Here is a 16,868-nt window from a genome sequence, read left to right as displayed (position 1 = left end):
AGCCCCACTGGAAACAGACGTCCAGGCATCATTCAGTCCTGGATGTGACTACAACAGCAGCAACAACAGCTGAATCCAAACCCTGCTGTTGCCTGTGAACTTGCTGATGTCTAAGCAGGTTGTTTGACTGAGTGAATCTCCTCTCACGCACGGAGCAGTTACACAGCCTCTCCCCAGTACCGCTCCCACGTTTGGGTGACACGGTAGCACAGTGGTTAACACTGTTGCTTCACAGCTCCAGGGTCCCAGGTTTGATTCCCGGATTGGGTCACTGTCTGTACGGAGTCTGCACATTGTCCCAGTGTCTGTGTGGGGTTTCCTCCGGGTGCTCCGGTTTCCACAGTCCAAAAATGTGTAGATTAGGTGGATTGGCCATGCTAAATTGCCCGTAAGTGTCCAAAAAGGTTAGGTGGGGTTATGGGTTAGGTTGGAGGTATGGGTTTAAGTAAGGTAAGTTGGGGCGATGGATAGTTACAAGGTAGCGAGGAAGGATCTAAAGAGAGAGCTAAGACGAGCAAGGAGGGGACATGAGAAGTATTTGGCAGGTAGGATCAAGGAAAACCCAAAAGCTTTCTATAGGTATGTCAGGAACAAGCGAATGACTAGGGTAAGAGTAGGACCAGTCAAGGACAGGGATGGGAAGTTGTGTGTGGAGTCTGAAGAGATAGGGGAGATACTAAATGAATATTTTTCGTCAGTATTCAATCAGGAAAAAGATAATGTTGTGGAGGAGAATGCTGAGCCCCAGGCTAATAGAATAGATGGCATTGAGGTACGTAGGGAAGTGGTGTTGGCAATTCTGGACAGGCTGAAAATAGATAAGTCCCCGGGGCCTGATGGGATTTATCCTAGGATTCTCTGGGAGGCCAGCGAAGAGATTGCTGGGCCTTTGGCTTTGATTTTTATGTCATCATTGGCTACAGGAATAGTGCCAGAGGACTGGAGGATAGCAAATGTGGTCCCTTTGTTCAAAAAGGGGAGCAGAGACAACCCCGGCAACTATAGACCGGTGAGCCTCACGTCTGTAGTGGGTAAAGTCTTGGAAGGGATTATAAGAGACAAGATTTATAATCATCTAGATAGGAATAATATGATCAGGGATAGTCAGCATGGCTTTGTGAAGGGTAGGTCATGCCTCACAAACCTTATCGAGTTCTTTGAGAAGGTGACTGAACAGGTAGACGAGGGTAGAGCAGTTGATGTGGTGTATATGGATTTCAGTAAAGCGTTTGATAAGGTTCCCCACGGTAGGCTATTGCAGAAAATACGGAGGCTGGGGATTGAGGGTGATTTAGAGATGTGGATCAGAAATTGGCTAGCTGAAAGAAGACAGAGGGTGGTGGTTGATGGGAAATGTTCAGAATGGAGTTCAGTTACAAGTGGCGTACCACAAGGATCTGTTCTGGGGCCGTTGCTGTTCGTCATTTTTATCAATGACCTAGAGGAGGACGCAGAAGGGTGGGTGAGTAAATTTGCAGACGACACTAAAGTCGGTGGTGTTGTCGACAGTGTGGAAGGATGTAGCAGGTTACAGAGGGACATAGATAAGCTGCAGAGCTGGGCTGAGAGGTGGCAAATGGAGTTTAATGTAGAGAAGTGTGAGGTGATTCACTTTGGAAGGAATAACAGGAATGCAGAATATTTGGCGAATGGTAAAGTTCTTGGAAGTGTGGATGAGCAGAGGGATCTAGGTGCCCATGTACATAGATCCCTGAAAGTTGCCACCCAGGTTGATAGGGTTTTGAAGAAGGCCTATGGAGTGTTGGCCTTTATTGGTAGAGGGATTGAGTTCCGGAGTCATGAGTCATGTTGCAGCTGTACAAAACTCTGGTACGGCCACATTTGGAGTATTGCGTACAGTTCTGGTCACTGCATTATAGGAAGGACGTGGAGGCTTTGGAGCGGGTGCAGAGGAGATTTACCAGGATGTTTCCTGGTATGGAGGGAAAATCTTATGAGGAAAGGCTGATGGACTTGAGGTTGTTTTCGTTAGAGAGAAGAAGTTTAAGAGGAGACTGAATAGAGGCATACAAAATGATCAGGGGGTTAGATAGGGTGGACAGTGAGAGCCTTCTCCCGCGGATGGAAATGGCTAGCACGAGGGGACATAGCTTTAAACTGAGGGGTAATAGATATAGGACAGAGGTCAGAGGTTCTTTACGCAAAGAGTGGTGAGGCCGTGGAATGCCCTACCTGCAACAGTAGTGAACTCGTCAACATTGAGGGCATTTAAAAGTTTATTGGATAAGCATATGGATGATAATGGCATAGTGTAGGTTAGATGGCTTTTGTTTTGGTGCAACATCGTGGGCCGAAGGGCCTGTACTGCGCTGTATCGTTCTATGTTCTATGTACTCTTTGCAAGGGCCGGTGCACTCGATGGGCCGAATGCCCTCCTTCTGCACTGTATATTCTATGATTCTGTTTCCGTGTGAACTCGCTGGTGTTTCTGCAGATTTGGTTTACTTTTAAATCTCTTTTCACAGTCGTAACATTTAAAAGGTTTCTGATCAGTGTGAACAAGTTGGTGTGAAGTCAGGTGCGATGACTGAGTAAATTTCTTGTCACACACGGGGCAGGTGAACGGTCTCTGCCCAGTGTGAACTGGCTGGTGTTGCAGAAGCTGGAAAAAACAAGTGAATCCCTTCCCACACACGGAGCAGGTGAACGGCCGTTCCCCAGTGTGAGTGCGTTGATGTCTCAGTAACTCCCTTCTGCTTTTAAAGCTCTTTTCACAGTCGGCACATATAAAAGGTCTCTAATCAGTGTGAACAAGTTGGTGTCTCAGAAGGTGGGATGAACAAGTGAATCCCTTCCCACACACGGAGCAGGTGAATGGCCTCTCCCCAGTGTGAGTGCGTTGATGTTTCAGTAAATCTTTTCTGCTTTTAAAGCTCTTCTCACAGTCAGCACATTTAAAAGGTCTCTGATCAGAGTGAACCTGATGGTGAGTCCGAAGATTTGATAAAGCATTAAATCCTTTCCCACACACGGAGCAGGTGAATGGCCTCTCCCCAGTGTGAGTGCGTTGATGTGTCAGTAAACCATTTCTTCTTTTAAACTCTTCTCACAGTCAGCACATTTAAACGGTCTCTGGTCAGTATGAACATGCTGGTATGTGTCGAGGTTGGATAATTTAGTGAATCCCTTCCCACACACGAAGCAGGTTAATGGCCTTTCCCCAGTGTGAATACGTCAATGAGTTTCCAATTCAGACGGGGAATAGCATCCCATCCCACAGTCCCCACATTTCCACGGTTTCTCCATGGTTATTGACAGGTTATCAGGTGACGGTGGGATGCAGGTTTGAGGTCACTATCAGATCAGCCGTGATGTTATTAAATGGTGGAACAGGCTCACGGGGCTGAATGTCCTATGCTGCTTCTTGATTCCTTTGGTGCGAATGTCCTTATGTCTCTCCAACTTGGATCATCAGTTGAAGCCTGAGTACGGTGTCTTCCTGATGTAAATGCTGCAATTTAATTTCATGCTGTATGATTGGTTCAACCTCAGTTCCAGCTAACTGTGGAAAATTACTCAGATGTCTGTGTCTCGGTGCTTTTCCAATCACAGTGATTTTTGAATATTTTCCACAAAGCCAAAACAGACAAACATTTCTCCTTCCACGTTGAAAGGCCGGTCCTGATGAATCAAGTGACTCTGTCAGATCTTGACATGATGTTTGCATCTGCAAATATTCTGTAAAAGGAGATTACGTTGAATTACTGTGAATATATAAGACACAAACAGGCCATTCTGTCACAGATTCTATTGCTGTCCATACCCGGCACACATCTCCGACTGTCCCACCTATCAAATCTCAGCCTTTCAGCTGATTTTCGATTCCATTTTCTCTCATGTGCTTGTCCCGTTTCCTTTTGAAAACATCTCAGCACTTTCCTCAACTCCTTTCCATGGTAATGAGTTGCACATTCTAAACAAGTGAGTAAATAAATTATTTTGTATTGCCTCGTTGGATTTATTCGTAACTATCTTGTATTCATGACTCGTTGTTTGTTGTTGGTCCCTGGGTTTGGACTCTCTCACATCGCCCCTCTCCAAACTACTGATAATGTTAAATATTTCTATTAGGTCACTGCTTAATTCCTTATTTTCGATAGAAAAATGGCCCCACTCCATTTAATCTTTCCTGAGAGCTATAATATCATGTTTCAAAATTCATCACAGTCAATGCAGGATAGAAACCGCAAAGAGACAAACCTTTCTGTTGGATTGAGTTTGTTCTGTGTAAATTCTCCACTTCTAACCCCCTGTAAAAGGAGTTTACAAAAACCATCAGTCAGTCCAGGATAGAAATTCTGAAAGAGATAATTCTAGTTTCTCTGGCATATTTTTCCCTCTCCTGTTCCCCCAAAACTGTAAATCCCCGTCCCACACACTCTCCCTCCTCCCTGGGCATTTATTTTCTCCACTCCATTTTCTCCCTTCCTCTCCTCTGCCTGGGTTCAGTTCGCCAGCTCATGTCTGCAGACTGACAATAAAATCAATGTGTTGTATTGGACGTTTGGGGCCTCCAGCGGGTGTTTGTGAATCCTCCCCGCCCACCCGCCAGGGCTTCCTTCCTTGCCAGAGATCAGAGTTCTCATTGATTTGAGTGCAAAGTGGAAGCTCTTATTTCTTGTCCCCCTCCTCTGATGTGAACCATCCTCCAGTGGCTGAAACAGTTTGGTTCCCGTTAACCTGGGCCTGTTCTCGGGAGGGAGGGAGAAGCTCCGCAGCTGCAAACCAGGGAGCTGACAATGATTGTGAAGCCATGATGTGGAGATGCCGGCGTTGGACTGGGGTGAGTACAGTAAAAAGTCTCACAACACAAGGTTAAAGTCCAACGGGTTTGTTTCAAATCACTAGTTTTCAGAGCACTGCTCCTTCCTCAGGTGAATAACCAGGTGTCATTCACCTGAGGAAGGAGCAGTGCTTCGAAAGCTAGTGATTTGAAACAAACCCGTTGGACTTTAACCTGGTGTAAGATTTCTTGCAATTATTGTGAAGGGTTTGCTCCAGCTCCCAATGCCCGGGGACAGATTGACGGCAGGTTCGGACCAATGGGAAGAGCTGGAAGACCAACCGAGAGCGGCTTGTCCTCCAACCAATCAGAGTGAATGGGAGGTGGAGCAAAGCCGAGTTCTCGCTCACTACGCATGCGCACGGCCGCATACTTCGTCCACCCGGGCCTGTCTGCGGGAAAAGCCCGAACTGCTGTATCCAAGTTTCGCATTCGGGGCTTGGGGCCTGCGCAGGGTGTTTATGAAGCCTCCCGACCCAGCCGCCGGCTCCATCCCTCCCTCATGCCTCACCGCGCGGGATATGACCGACTGAGCATTTCCACCGGACCGCCGGAAACCTGAGTTGTCATCGGCACTGCGCATGCTCCAACTCACGTGGGAGACCGTGGTTCAGCCCCGCCCCTCATGCGCTCCGATTGCTTGGAGGACCAGCTGCTCCGCTCGGTCCTCCAGACCTGCCCCTCTCGTCCTATTGGTCCAGAGCTGCCGTCAATCATCCACTGGGCATTGTGAGCCGGAGCATGCGCAGTGCCGATGCTGGACTCGGCCGGGCGGTTTCACTGAAACCCGGTGGAGGCTCCAAACCCCAATAAGAAGTTTCCGGGCCTGGGTTTGCATCGAGCGGGGGGACAGCTGCGGCCTGCTCCCAGTGACAGGCCTGAGTTAACGGCCGCCGTCTTTACAGAGACTGCAAACCCGCAGGGGGCAAAACAACATTGATAGAGTTTGTTGTGAAACCAATGGGATATTGTAAAACAGGAGGTCAGGGTTACAGTCAACAACAACAACTTCTATTTATATAACACCTTTAACATCATAAATCATCCCAGTCAACTTCACCGCAACATTATAAAACAAAGTGAGACACCCAGACACAAAAGGAGATATTAGGGCAGGTGACCAAAAACTTGGTCAAAGAGATGAGTTTTAAAGAGTCTCAAAGGAGGTGAGTGAGGTGGAGATGGGGAGGTTTAGGGAGGGAATTCAATGCTTGGGGCCAAGGGAACTTCAAACCATGGTGGAGTAATTAGAGTTGGGAGTGTACAAGAGTCCAGGATCAGAACTGTACAGATATCTCAGGGGGTTGTGGGGCTGGAGGAGATGACAAGACACAGGGAGAGATGAGGCCATGGAGGGATTTGAAAACAGGCTGAGAATTGACTGGGAGCGAATGCAAATCTCGGAGCACAGGGATCATAGGGGAAAGGAACTTGCTGTGTATTAAGACATGGGTAGCAGACTTTTGGATGGCTTTAGGTTTACAGAGGTAGAATGTGGGAGAGCAGCCAGGTGTGAAATGGAATTGTCGAATCGGGACGTGACAAAGGCATGACCGAGGTTTCAGCCCCAGGCGCACAGACACAGGAGAGAGGCCGGATAATGTAACGTAAGTGGAAACAGGCAGTCTTAATGATAGCACAGACATGAGTCCAAAGATGTGCAGGTTAGGTGGATTGGCCAAGTTCGGCACGTACGGGCACGGCCTCAACCGAGACCTTGGATTCATGTTGCATTACATTCACCCCCCACCATCTGGCCTGGGCTTGCAAAATCCTACCAACTGTGCTGGCTTGAGACAATTAACATCTCTTTAACCTGTGATTATCCCTCTCCAGTGACACAGTCTGGACCTGTAAAGATTCAATTACCTGCAAAGACTCGCATTCAAAGTACCATCTTGCATCAGTGACTTTGTCTAGAGATGTGGTTGTGGAACTCACCTCCTTATTCACCTGAGGAAGGAGCTGCGCTCCGAAAGCTAGTGATTCGACACAAACCTGTTGGACTTTAACCTGGAGTTGCAAGACTTCTTACTGTGCCCACCCCAGCCCAGTGCCGGCATCTCCACATCTAGACTAGTGAAACAGAGAACCAGGCTGAAGCTCTGGGGAACGGGGTTCCACACGGCAGATCAACTCAGCAACTCAATTCAAGGGCAATTCAGGATGGGTGTAAATGAATAATGAAAATGTCAATCATGTAACTTTTCCACACACGGAAATGAATGGGGTTTGATAATGTTTCTGTGCGGTTTTAAACCGAGGGCCTTTAAGCAAACATGATAATCACTACACCACAGAAACAGGGAACAGCGCTTAGTGCACTGACCGAGAATAGTAAACAGTGCATCCTTATTGCACTGAAGAACCTTCTATTGTGGGAGTACAATTTGACTGAAAATTAGGCACTTGGCGGAGAAATTAGAATCATAAAATGGCACAGCACATTAGAAAACCATTCACAACTAACATGTGTGAACTCTGACTGCGATTCCTGCCAGTCTCCATCACAGTATTTTGCAGGGTATCATTTGGAACTTTGCGGGTGTAAGATAATGCAATCGCTTAACTATTGAACAATAAATAACAATGATACAACTTATCTGCAAATTTAGATGAGTAACATCAGTAATGTTTTGAATAATAATAATATGGGACATTTGGTGTGTGAGGGGAACGTGATAACCAGTACACTGAAAAAACAGCTGATTGGCAATGAGCCCATTGGACTGGAGTTTGGAAAATATGTTGTGTTATCTGTAAAAATGATAAAAGTCGAATAAAAATATAGATTGAAAAAGAGCAAATCAATTAGTCTCAATGTCCTTCTCTCTGTGATCTTGAAATTTCTCTATTCCGATTATTCTTCCAATTTGCTTTTGTAAAAGGAGTTTCTGCAGAATTCTTGCTCAGTTTGATTTAATGAGAACGTTCCCCTGCTCCAATGACCAGAAGATTTGGACACGAAGATGGTGTAGTTTACGATATAAACATTATGTAATCATGCAATTGGTTTCATATTGAATTTACAAAAGTGTATTTTTTTGCTGAAGCATCTTGTCATTATTTCTGAGTTGATAACAGAATCTAATTACATTTGATCTACATCCTGTTTACAGAGTCTGTCTATTAGTAAAGCTTAACAAAGCCCTCTGGCGACCACTTTGTTGAAGTCGTTTACTTTATTAGATTTCAAATGAATTATGAAATGTAGAAATGTCCGTCCAGCAAATATTTCCTCTCATTCAGTAATAACATCATTCTTACTTTCCTTCGAAAAACATCAAACAATTTTACTCAGTATTTATTGCATTACTCAAAACTTGATATTATTTGATATTTATGTCCTCATCTGAAATTGAGACTCTCTGAAATATACAATATTGAATTGCAAACATGACTGACAAAGAAAATAAATCGAATCATTGGGTAATACAAGTTCTGTTGAGTTCATTTGAGATTGGCCATGTCAGTTTTTAAACACAATCAAATATCTTCACAGGTAGGAGATTAAAGAATGATAAGTTTATTATATTTGACCCTCTTTGTTCTGGGTATGAAACATTCCGCAGCCTAAATCCCGTTCAGGGGTGACAGCAAATCCACACTGAGCCTGGATTTCCTCATCTCCCTGAGTGGCTTTTCCTGTTTCTCCATCAGGAAGGCCGAATTTTTCAAAAATGTGGTTCAGTGAAATCTCTTTCATTTCCTCTAATTCAGTTACAAAATTGTTTGTGTCTGTCTATATGAGCACACATTACCATTAAATGTGTTCTGAATGGTGATTAAAATATTTATCTGCTTCTACAAAGCCATTAAATTCTTTTGCGAACTGAGCAAACTGCCAAGATCCGCACTTTGTTTTTTCATGTATGGAACGATCTGGACTGTACGCAGAACAATACTTTTCACTGTACCTCGATAATAAGTCAAATCCAAACCAAGAGACAGTTTCTTACTCATCTTCAAATTGAACAGTCTTCTTAAAAATTATTCATTCATGGGAGGTGGGCATCACTGGTTGGGCCAGCATTTACTGCTCATTCCAATTGCCCTTGAACTGCGTGTCTTGTGAGGCTATTTCAGAGGGCACTTACAAATCAACCACAACATTGCTGTGGATCTGGTGTCACGTGTGGGCCAGACCACGTAAGGGGGGCAGATTTCCTGAAGGACATTAGTGAACCAGACAGGGTTTTACAACAATCAACAGTGTTATCATTAAACTTTTAATTCGAGAATTTTATTCAATTTCAATTTCACCATCTGTCATAGGCAGATTCAATTCCAGATCCCCAGAGCATTAACCTGGGTCTCTGGATTACTCACCCAGTAACAATACCAATTCTCCAATGCCTATCCCACATATTCTTGACAGAATATGATGTCTAATGTTGTGTTCTGTGGTCTATTTAAGGGCAGCATAGTGGTTAGCACAATTGCTTCACAGCTCCAGGGTCCCAGGTTCGATTCCCGGCTTGGGTCACTATCTGTGCGGAGTCTGCACGTTCTCCCCGTGTGTGCGTGGGTTTCCTCCGGGTGCTCTGGTTTCCTCCCACAGTCCAAAGATGTGCAGGTTAGGTGGATTGGCCATGCTAAATTGCCCTTAGTGTCCAAAATGTCCCTTAGTGTTGGGTAGGGTTACTGGGTTATGGGGATAGGGTGGGGGTGCGGGCTGGGTAGGGTGCTCTTTCCAAGAGCCGGTGCAGACTCGATGGGCCAAATGGCCTCCATCTGCACTGGAAATTCTATGATTCTATTCTTGAAATGATTCTACAGATCTGCCGGTGATTTAGCCAGAACGATGATTTATTAATGTACACATGGTAAGGTAATGATCAGAATGCAATACAGACCAAGTTATCACAGAGTTACATTAGACTCTCTTGGAACGATCCTTATGTGCGACTGACCTCGTGTATGCTTTACAACCTTCTGCTGTCACCTGACTGATGCCTGACGCCACCTGCTGGTGGGAGGTCACATTGCTGAGCACATGTAATATATACATGCTTATCACCACATCTCGTAGCATCTCAAAATTATTGAGTAATTTATTTTTTCAAACAAATTCTGATTGCTCTGCAGTTTCTGGAAACATTTTGGTTGATAGTGTTATTTTTAAAAATATAGATCTAGTCTTTGCAATATAATTACCCAATACACCAATTCATTAATGATAATCAATGTTCACTACTGAATAATCATGTATTTAATTATTGTTTTTTGCTGTGAAATCAATACATAGTTAATATAAAAAAGGTACAGAAGGTGATCTGGCTGCTGGAAGCCACATGTTAGAGATGTAAAAGGGCTTCCTTGACCTTGTTACTAATGACAGTGAATACACTATGAAAATAACAACTTTAAAACTAAATGTGATCACACATCTGTCCTTACAGTTTCCTACATTACAACATTGAATATGTTTCAAAAGTACTCCATTGGCTGTAAAACACTTTTGGAGGTACAGTGGTAGTGAGAGGTTTTATAGAAATGGACATTTGTCCGCAAACTAGGATATATTACACTTGGTGTCCTCAACAGAATCATTGATAAAAATGGACTCTTAATTTTGTGTAATTAGCACATCGTTGACACCATTTTGACACTCTGTGAAACCCCAGACACACCATATGCACAATTATTTGTTGCAAAACACAAAACGAGTTGTTAAGATTTGGAATACACGGTCTACAAATGGTGCTCGAGCCTCATTTCAATTTCAATTTCACCATCTGTCATAGGCAGATTCGATCCCAGATCAGTAGAGCATTAACCTGGATCTCTGGATTACTCGCCCAGTAACAATGCCATTACACCAATGCCTAACCCACATATTCTTGACAGAATATGATGTTTAGTGTTGTGTTCTGTCATCTATTCTTGCAATGCTTCTACAGATCTGCTGGTGACTTAGCCAGAATGATGATTTATTAATGTACACGTGGTACGGTAATGATCAGAATGCTATACAGACCATGTTATCACAGAGTTACATTAGACTCTCTTGGAACGACCCTTATGTGGATATGTTGGACTGTAACTTCCAAAAGGGAATTTGATACATTTTGAAAAAGAAAACAAAATTGTCGAACTATGGGATTAAATGGGTCGCTGTCCAAAGAGCTGACACGGGAAAAATGGGCCAAATGGACTCCTCTGTGCTCCAGGAGCATTGTGTACCTGTAAAGCAAGTGAAAACGACTTGGAACCTACTGCCTGAGGGTAGGAGATTCAGAGATGATGGAAGATTTCAATAGGAAATTGGACAGGTACTGAGAGAAAGAAACCAACAGGGATTCGGGGATAGAACGGGGCAATGGACAGACTGGTTTGCTCCACAGAGATCCAACATGGATGACCTCATTCCCCACCCTCCAGGTGCTGTGATCTCAGGAGAAAAATTCAGCTGCTCCAGTCACTCCAACTAACAGGAGTCCCTAATCCCTGGTGCCATTCTGACACAATGGTTAGCACTGTTGCTTCACAGCAGCAGGGGCCCAGGCTCAATTCCTGTTTTGGGAGTCTGCACGTTCTCCTCGTGTCTGCGTGGCTTTCCTCCCAAAAGTCCCGAATGATGTGCAGGTTAGGTGAATTGGACATTCTGAATTCTCCCTCCGTGTACCCGAAAAGGTGCCAGAGTGTGGCGATGAGGGGGTTTTCACAGTAACTTCATTGCAGTGTTAATGGAAGACTACTTGTGACACTAATAAAGATTATTATTGTAAATGTCCTGTCCAGCCTCTCGAAGAACTTCGCAGCTTTCTTATAGTGTGGGGCCCATGTCTAGGGTTCCATTCTAGAGGGATAGAATTGAAAAGCACGGAGGAAATGTCCAACTTGTTTAGAACGATGGTTAGATTACACTGGGAGCACTGACAACATTGGTGATCTTAGGGCAGCACGGTGGCGCAGTGGGTTAGTCCTGCAGCCTCACGGCGCTGAGGTCCCAGGTTCAATCCCAGCTCTGGGTTACTGTCCGTGTGGAATTTGCACATTCCCCCCATGTTTGCGTGGGTTTCGCCCCCACAACCCAAAGATGTGCAGGTTAGGTGGATTGGCCACGCTAAATTTCCCCTTAATTGGAAAAAATTTATTGGGTACTCTAAAAAAATTTTTTTTTTTTCAAAGAAAAAAAATCAATGGTGATCTACATTTTCAACAAGGAAATAGAGAGGCATGGGATAAGGTGCAACAAAGATCCATAATATACAGAACTGAGAGCATTTAACACCCAGGAAAGGCTCAGGCTGCTTTTTTCTGGAAAAGAGAGGACTGATGGGTGACCTGATGGAAATCTTTAAGATTATGAAGGGATTCAATAATCCAATAGGAATTTCAATAGACACCGCCTTACCCAGCGAGTGGTGAGAATGTGGAACTCGTTACCACAGCGAGTGGTTGAGGTGAACAGCATGAATACATTGAACGTAAAGCTAGACTCCCAAATTGGGGCTGGTTTAGCGCAGGGCAAAATAGCTGGCTTTTAAAGCAGACCAAGGCAGGGCGGGTTCAATTCCCATACCAGCTTCCCCGAACAGGTGCCGGAATGTGGTGACTAGGGGCTTTTCACAGTAACTTCATTTGAAGTCTACTTGTGACAATAAGCGATTTTCATTTCATTCAAACTGCAGTGGTGATGTTGGGAATGGCAGAAAACAGGAAATTAGGCTGATTGAAAAAGTTTCTATAGGAATGTGAAGAGAAAAAGATTGGTGAACACAAATGTAGGTTCCTTAGTCAGAAACAGGGGAATGTATAACAGGAGACAAAGAAATGGCTGGGCAAATAAATACATACTTTGGTTCTGTCTTCACAAATGAGGACACAAATCAAATACCAGAAATGTTGGGGAATGCAGGATTTAGTGAGAGGGAGGAACTGAAGGAGATCAATATTAGGAGAGAAATGATGTTGAAGAAATTGATGGGATTGAAGGCTGACAAATCTCCAAGGCCTGATAATGTGCAACCCAAAATACTTAAAGAAGTGGCTCTAGAAATAGTGGATGCATTGGTGGTCAATTTCCAGGATTCTCTAGACTCTGGAACACTGCAGATTGGAGGGTGGCTTCTGTAACTCCACTATTTAAAAAGGGAGCTCGAGACAAAACAGGGAATTATAGGCCGTGGGGAAAATTCTAGAATCCATTATCAAAGATTGTATTGCAAAGCCCTTATAATAATAATCTTTACTGCCACAAGTCGGCTTACATTGTATAGAACCTTAGTTAGGCCACACTTGGAGTATAGTGTTCAATTCTGGTCGCCACACTACCAGAAGGATGTGGAGGCTTTAGAGAGGGTGCAGAAGAGATTTACCAGAATGTTGCCTGGTATGGAGGGCATTAGCTATGAGGAGCGGTTGAATAAACTCGGTTTGTTCTCACTGGAACGAAGGAGGTTGAGGCGAGACCTGATAGAGGTATACAAAATTATGAGGGGCATAGACAGAGTGGATAGTCAGAGGCTTTTCCCCAGGGTAGAGGGGTCAATTACTAGGGGGCATAGGTTTAAGGTGAGAGGGGCAAGGTTTAGAGTAGATGTACGAGGCAAGTTTTTTTACGCAGAGGGTGGTGGGTGCCTGGAACTCGCTACCGGAGGAGGTGGTGGAAGCAGGGACGATAGGGACATTTAAGGGGCATCTTGACAAATACATGAATAGGATGGGAATAGAAGGATACGGACCCAGGAAGTGTAGAAGATTGTAGTTTAGTCGGGCAGCATGGTCGGCACGGGCTTGGAGGGCCGAAGGGCCTGTTCCTGTGCTGTACATTTCTTTGTTCTTTGTAACACTGCAATAAAGTTACTGTGAAAAGCCCCGAGTCTCCACATTCCGGCGCCTGTTCGGGTAAATAGAGGGAGAATTCAGAATGTCCAATTCAACTAACAGCACATCTTTTGGGACTTGTGGGAGGAAACCGGAACGCCCAGAGGAAACCCACACAGACACGGGGAGAGCAAGCAGACTACGCACAGACAGTGACCCAAGCTGGGAACCAAACCTGGGACCCTGGCACCGTGAAGCAACAGTGTTAACCACTGTGCTACCGTGCAGCCCAAGAAAACTTAGAAACCAGTGGCAGGATCGGACAGAGTCAAAGCATGGATTTATGAAGGGGAAATCATGCTTGACAAATTTACTGGAATTCTTCGAGGGTATAACTGGTAGAGTTGATGAGGGGGAGCCAGTGGATGTGGTATATTTGGACTTTCAGATGGCTTTTGACCAAAGTCTCGCATAAGATATTAGCGTGTAAAATTAAAGCACATCGGATTAGGGGTAGTGTATTGAGATGGATAAAAAGCTGGTTGGCAGACAGGAAACAAAGAGTAGGAATTAATGGGTCTTTTTCAAATTGGCAGGCAGTGACTAGTGGGGTACCGCAGAGATCGGTGCTAGGACCCCAGATATTCACAAGATATACTAATGATTTTTAATAAAATGTAAAGTACCAGTCACTGAAGGTAAACATGCAGCTACAGCAGGCGATAAAGATGGCAAATGGTATGCTAGCCTTCATTACGAGTGAACTCGAGTCCAGGAGCAGGAATATCTTGCTTCAATTTACAGGGCCTTGTTGAGGCCATACCTGGAATATTGTGTGCAGTTTTGGTCTCCTTATCTGAGGAAGGATGTTCTTGCTCTAGAGGGAGTGCAGCGAAGGTTTACCAGACTGATTCCTGGGATGATGGGACTGACGTATGAGAGATTGAATCAGTTAGAATTGTATTCGCTGGAGTTCAGAAGAATGGGGGATCACATAGAAACCTATAATATTCTAACAGGACTTGACAGGGTAGATGCAGGAAAGATTTTCCTGATGGTGGGAACCAGAGGTCGCAATCTGAGGATACGGAGTAGACCACTTAGACAGAGATGAGGAGACATTTCTTCAACCAGAGAGTAGTTAGTCTGTGGAAATTCTTATCACCAGGAAATAGTTGAGGCCAATATGTTTTCAAGAAGCAGTTAGAAATAGCACTTTGGGCGGCCGGGATCAAAGGATATGGAGGGGAAAGCGGGATTAAGCTATTGAGTTGGATGATAAGCCATGATCATAATGAATGGCAGAGCAGGCGCAAAGGGCCACATTGTCTCTTCCTGCTCCTATTTTCTATGTTTCTATGTAATCCCTTCCCACAGAGGGAGCAGGTAATGGTCTCTCCCCAGTGTGAACTCGCTGATGTTTCTGCAGACTGGATAAAGCACGGAATCCCTTCCCACACTGAAAGCAGGTGAATGGCCTCTCCCCAGTGTGAACTCGCTGATGTTTCAGCAGGGGGGATGAATCAATAAATCGTTTCCCACACTTAGAGCAGGTGAACTCGCTGGTGTGTCTGCAGATTGAATAACTGTGTGAATCCCTTCCCACACTGAAAGCAGATGAACGGCCTCTCCCCAGTGTGAACTCGCTGATGTCTCCGCAGACTGGATAAATCACTGAATCCCTTCCCACACTGAGAGCACGTGAATGGCCTCTCCCCACTGTGACCTCGCTGGTGTGTCTGCAGACTGGATAACCAAGTGAATCCCTGCCCACACTGAGAGCAGATGAATGGCCTCTCCCCAGTGTGAACTCGCTGGTGTCTCAGCAGATTGGATAAATCACTGAATCCCTTCCCACACTGAGAGCAGGTGAATGGCCTCTCCCCAGTGTGAACTTGCTGATGTCTCCGCAGACTGGATAAATCACTGAATCCCTTCCCACACTGAGAGCAGGTGAATGGCCTCTCCCCAGTGTGAACCCGCTGGTGTGTCCGCAGGTTGGATGAATCAATGAATCCCTTCCCACACTGAGAGCAGGTGAATGGCTTCTCCCCAGTGTGAGTTCGCTGGTGTGTCTGCAAATTGAATAATTGTGTGAATCCCTTCCCACACTGAGAGCAGGTGAATGGCCTCTCCCCAGTGTGAACTCGCTGGTGTGACTGCAGACTTGATAACTGTGTAAATCCCTTCCCACACTGAGAGCAGGTGAATGGCCTCTCCCCAGTGTGAACTCGCTGGTGTGCCTGAAGGTTAGATAACTGAGTGAATCCTTTCCCACACTTAGAGCAGGGGAACGGTCTCTCCCCAGTGTGAATGCGTTGATGAATCTCCAGCTTAGATGGGACTCTGAATCCCTTCCCACAGTCCCCACATTTCCACGGTTTCTCCATGTTTTGGGTCTCCTCGTGTCTCTCCAGATTGGACAATCAGTGGAAGCCTTGTCTACACACAGAACATGTGCACAGTCTCTCCTCACTCTGAATGGTGTGATGTTTTTTCAGGCTGTCTATCTGGTTGAAGCTCGTTTCACAGTTCACTGGAACTCTCTCACTCGGGTGTGTATTTTGTGGGTCTTGGTGTTTTTCCAGTCACACTTACGTTTAAAATCTTTTGAAGCTGACAGATCGGACAAACATTTCTCCTTCTCGCCGATGAAATCCAGAGCCCGATGATATTCAGATCAGAAGGAATGGAGTGAGTTTGTCACATCGAGACGTGATGTTTGAGATTTCGGTCTATAATTCCTCCTCTTCCAATATTCTTTAAAAACAATTAACAAAAGTCATCATTGTTAATACAGGATAGAAATTCAGAACAGACAATTCTAGTTCCTTTGGAATCTTATTTCCTCTCTCGTTCTCCAAAATCTGTAAATCTCCATCCCACACAATCTCCCTCCATTCTCACTCTGCTGTATCTTATATTTACCCTCCCAATTCTCCTGAAGGTGCGGATTCATGTTGATTGATAGATCCAAGCTCAGCTCACTGCTTCCTGACCAGGACACAGAGATTATAATAGGAGTAAGAGTTGGCCATTCGGCCCACCGAGTATGCTCAACCATTCAATGAGATCCTTGGCCGATCGACCTCAGCACCATTTTCCCCACACGGTCCCCATATCCCTCGATATCTTCAATATCTAGAAACCTGTCAATATTTGTCTTGAACATACTTAATGACTGAGGCTCCACATTCCTCTGGGGTAGAGAATTCCAAAGCGTCACCACATCCTCGAGTGAAAAAATCCCTCCTCAGCTTCAGATTTCTCTCTATTTTCCTGCCTGAACTCC

At 44.9% G+C, this 16,868-nt stretch overlaps 1 protein-coding gene and 2 long non-coding RNA genes across 3 annotated transcripts in view; 1 reads left to right on the top strand and 2 right to left on the bottom strand.

The window, feature by feature from the left end:
- Positions 1–1,305: 1,305 nt before the first annotated feature.
- On the bottom strand, positions 1,306–5,373 carry LOC140418360 (uncharacterized). Its single transcript, XR_011944967.1, has 3 exons — positions 5,316–5,373; positions 4,222–4,271; positions 1,306–3,699 (listed from the first exon to the last, which is right to left on the bottom strand). It is a non-coding gene; the product is annotated as an uncharacterized lncRNA (long non-coding RNA).
- On the top strand, positions 5,285–7,615 carry LOC140418362 (uncharacterized). The gene is made up of 2 exons (XR_011944969.1): positions 5,285–5,970; positions 6,641–7,615. It is a non-coding gene; the product is annotated as an uncharacterized lncRNA (long non-coding RNA).
- A 1,980-nt stretch (positions 7,616–9,595) lies between these two features.
- Positions 9,596–16,868, bottom strand: part of LOC140422603 (uncharacterized) — a 61,005-nt gene continuing 53,732 nt past the window's right edge. Inside the window, exon 4 of the mRNA XM_072507610.1 lies at positions 9,596–15,999. Within this exon, the coding sequence (XP_072363711.1) occupies positions 15,121–15,999 (879 nt within the window). The 3' untranslated portion in view covers positions 9,596–15,120. The remainder of the gene's footprint in view (positions 16,000–16,868) is intronic.

This window comes from Scyliorhinus torazame, chromosome 5 (genome assembly GCF_047496885.1).
Source record: "Scyliorhinus torazame isolate Kashiwa2021f chromosome 5, sScyTor2.1, whole genome shotgun sequence".
NCBI classification, from domain to species: Eukaryota; Metazoa; Chordata; class Chondrichthyes; order Carcharhiniformes; family Scyliorhinidae; genus Scyliorhinus; species Scyliorhinus torazame.
Note: the sequence above shows the minus strand (reverse complement) of the source record. Positions and strands in the feature narration are given on the sequence as shown.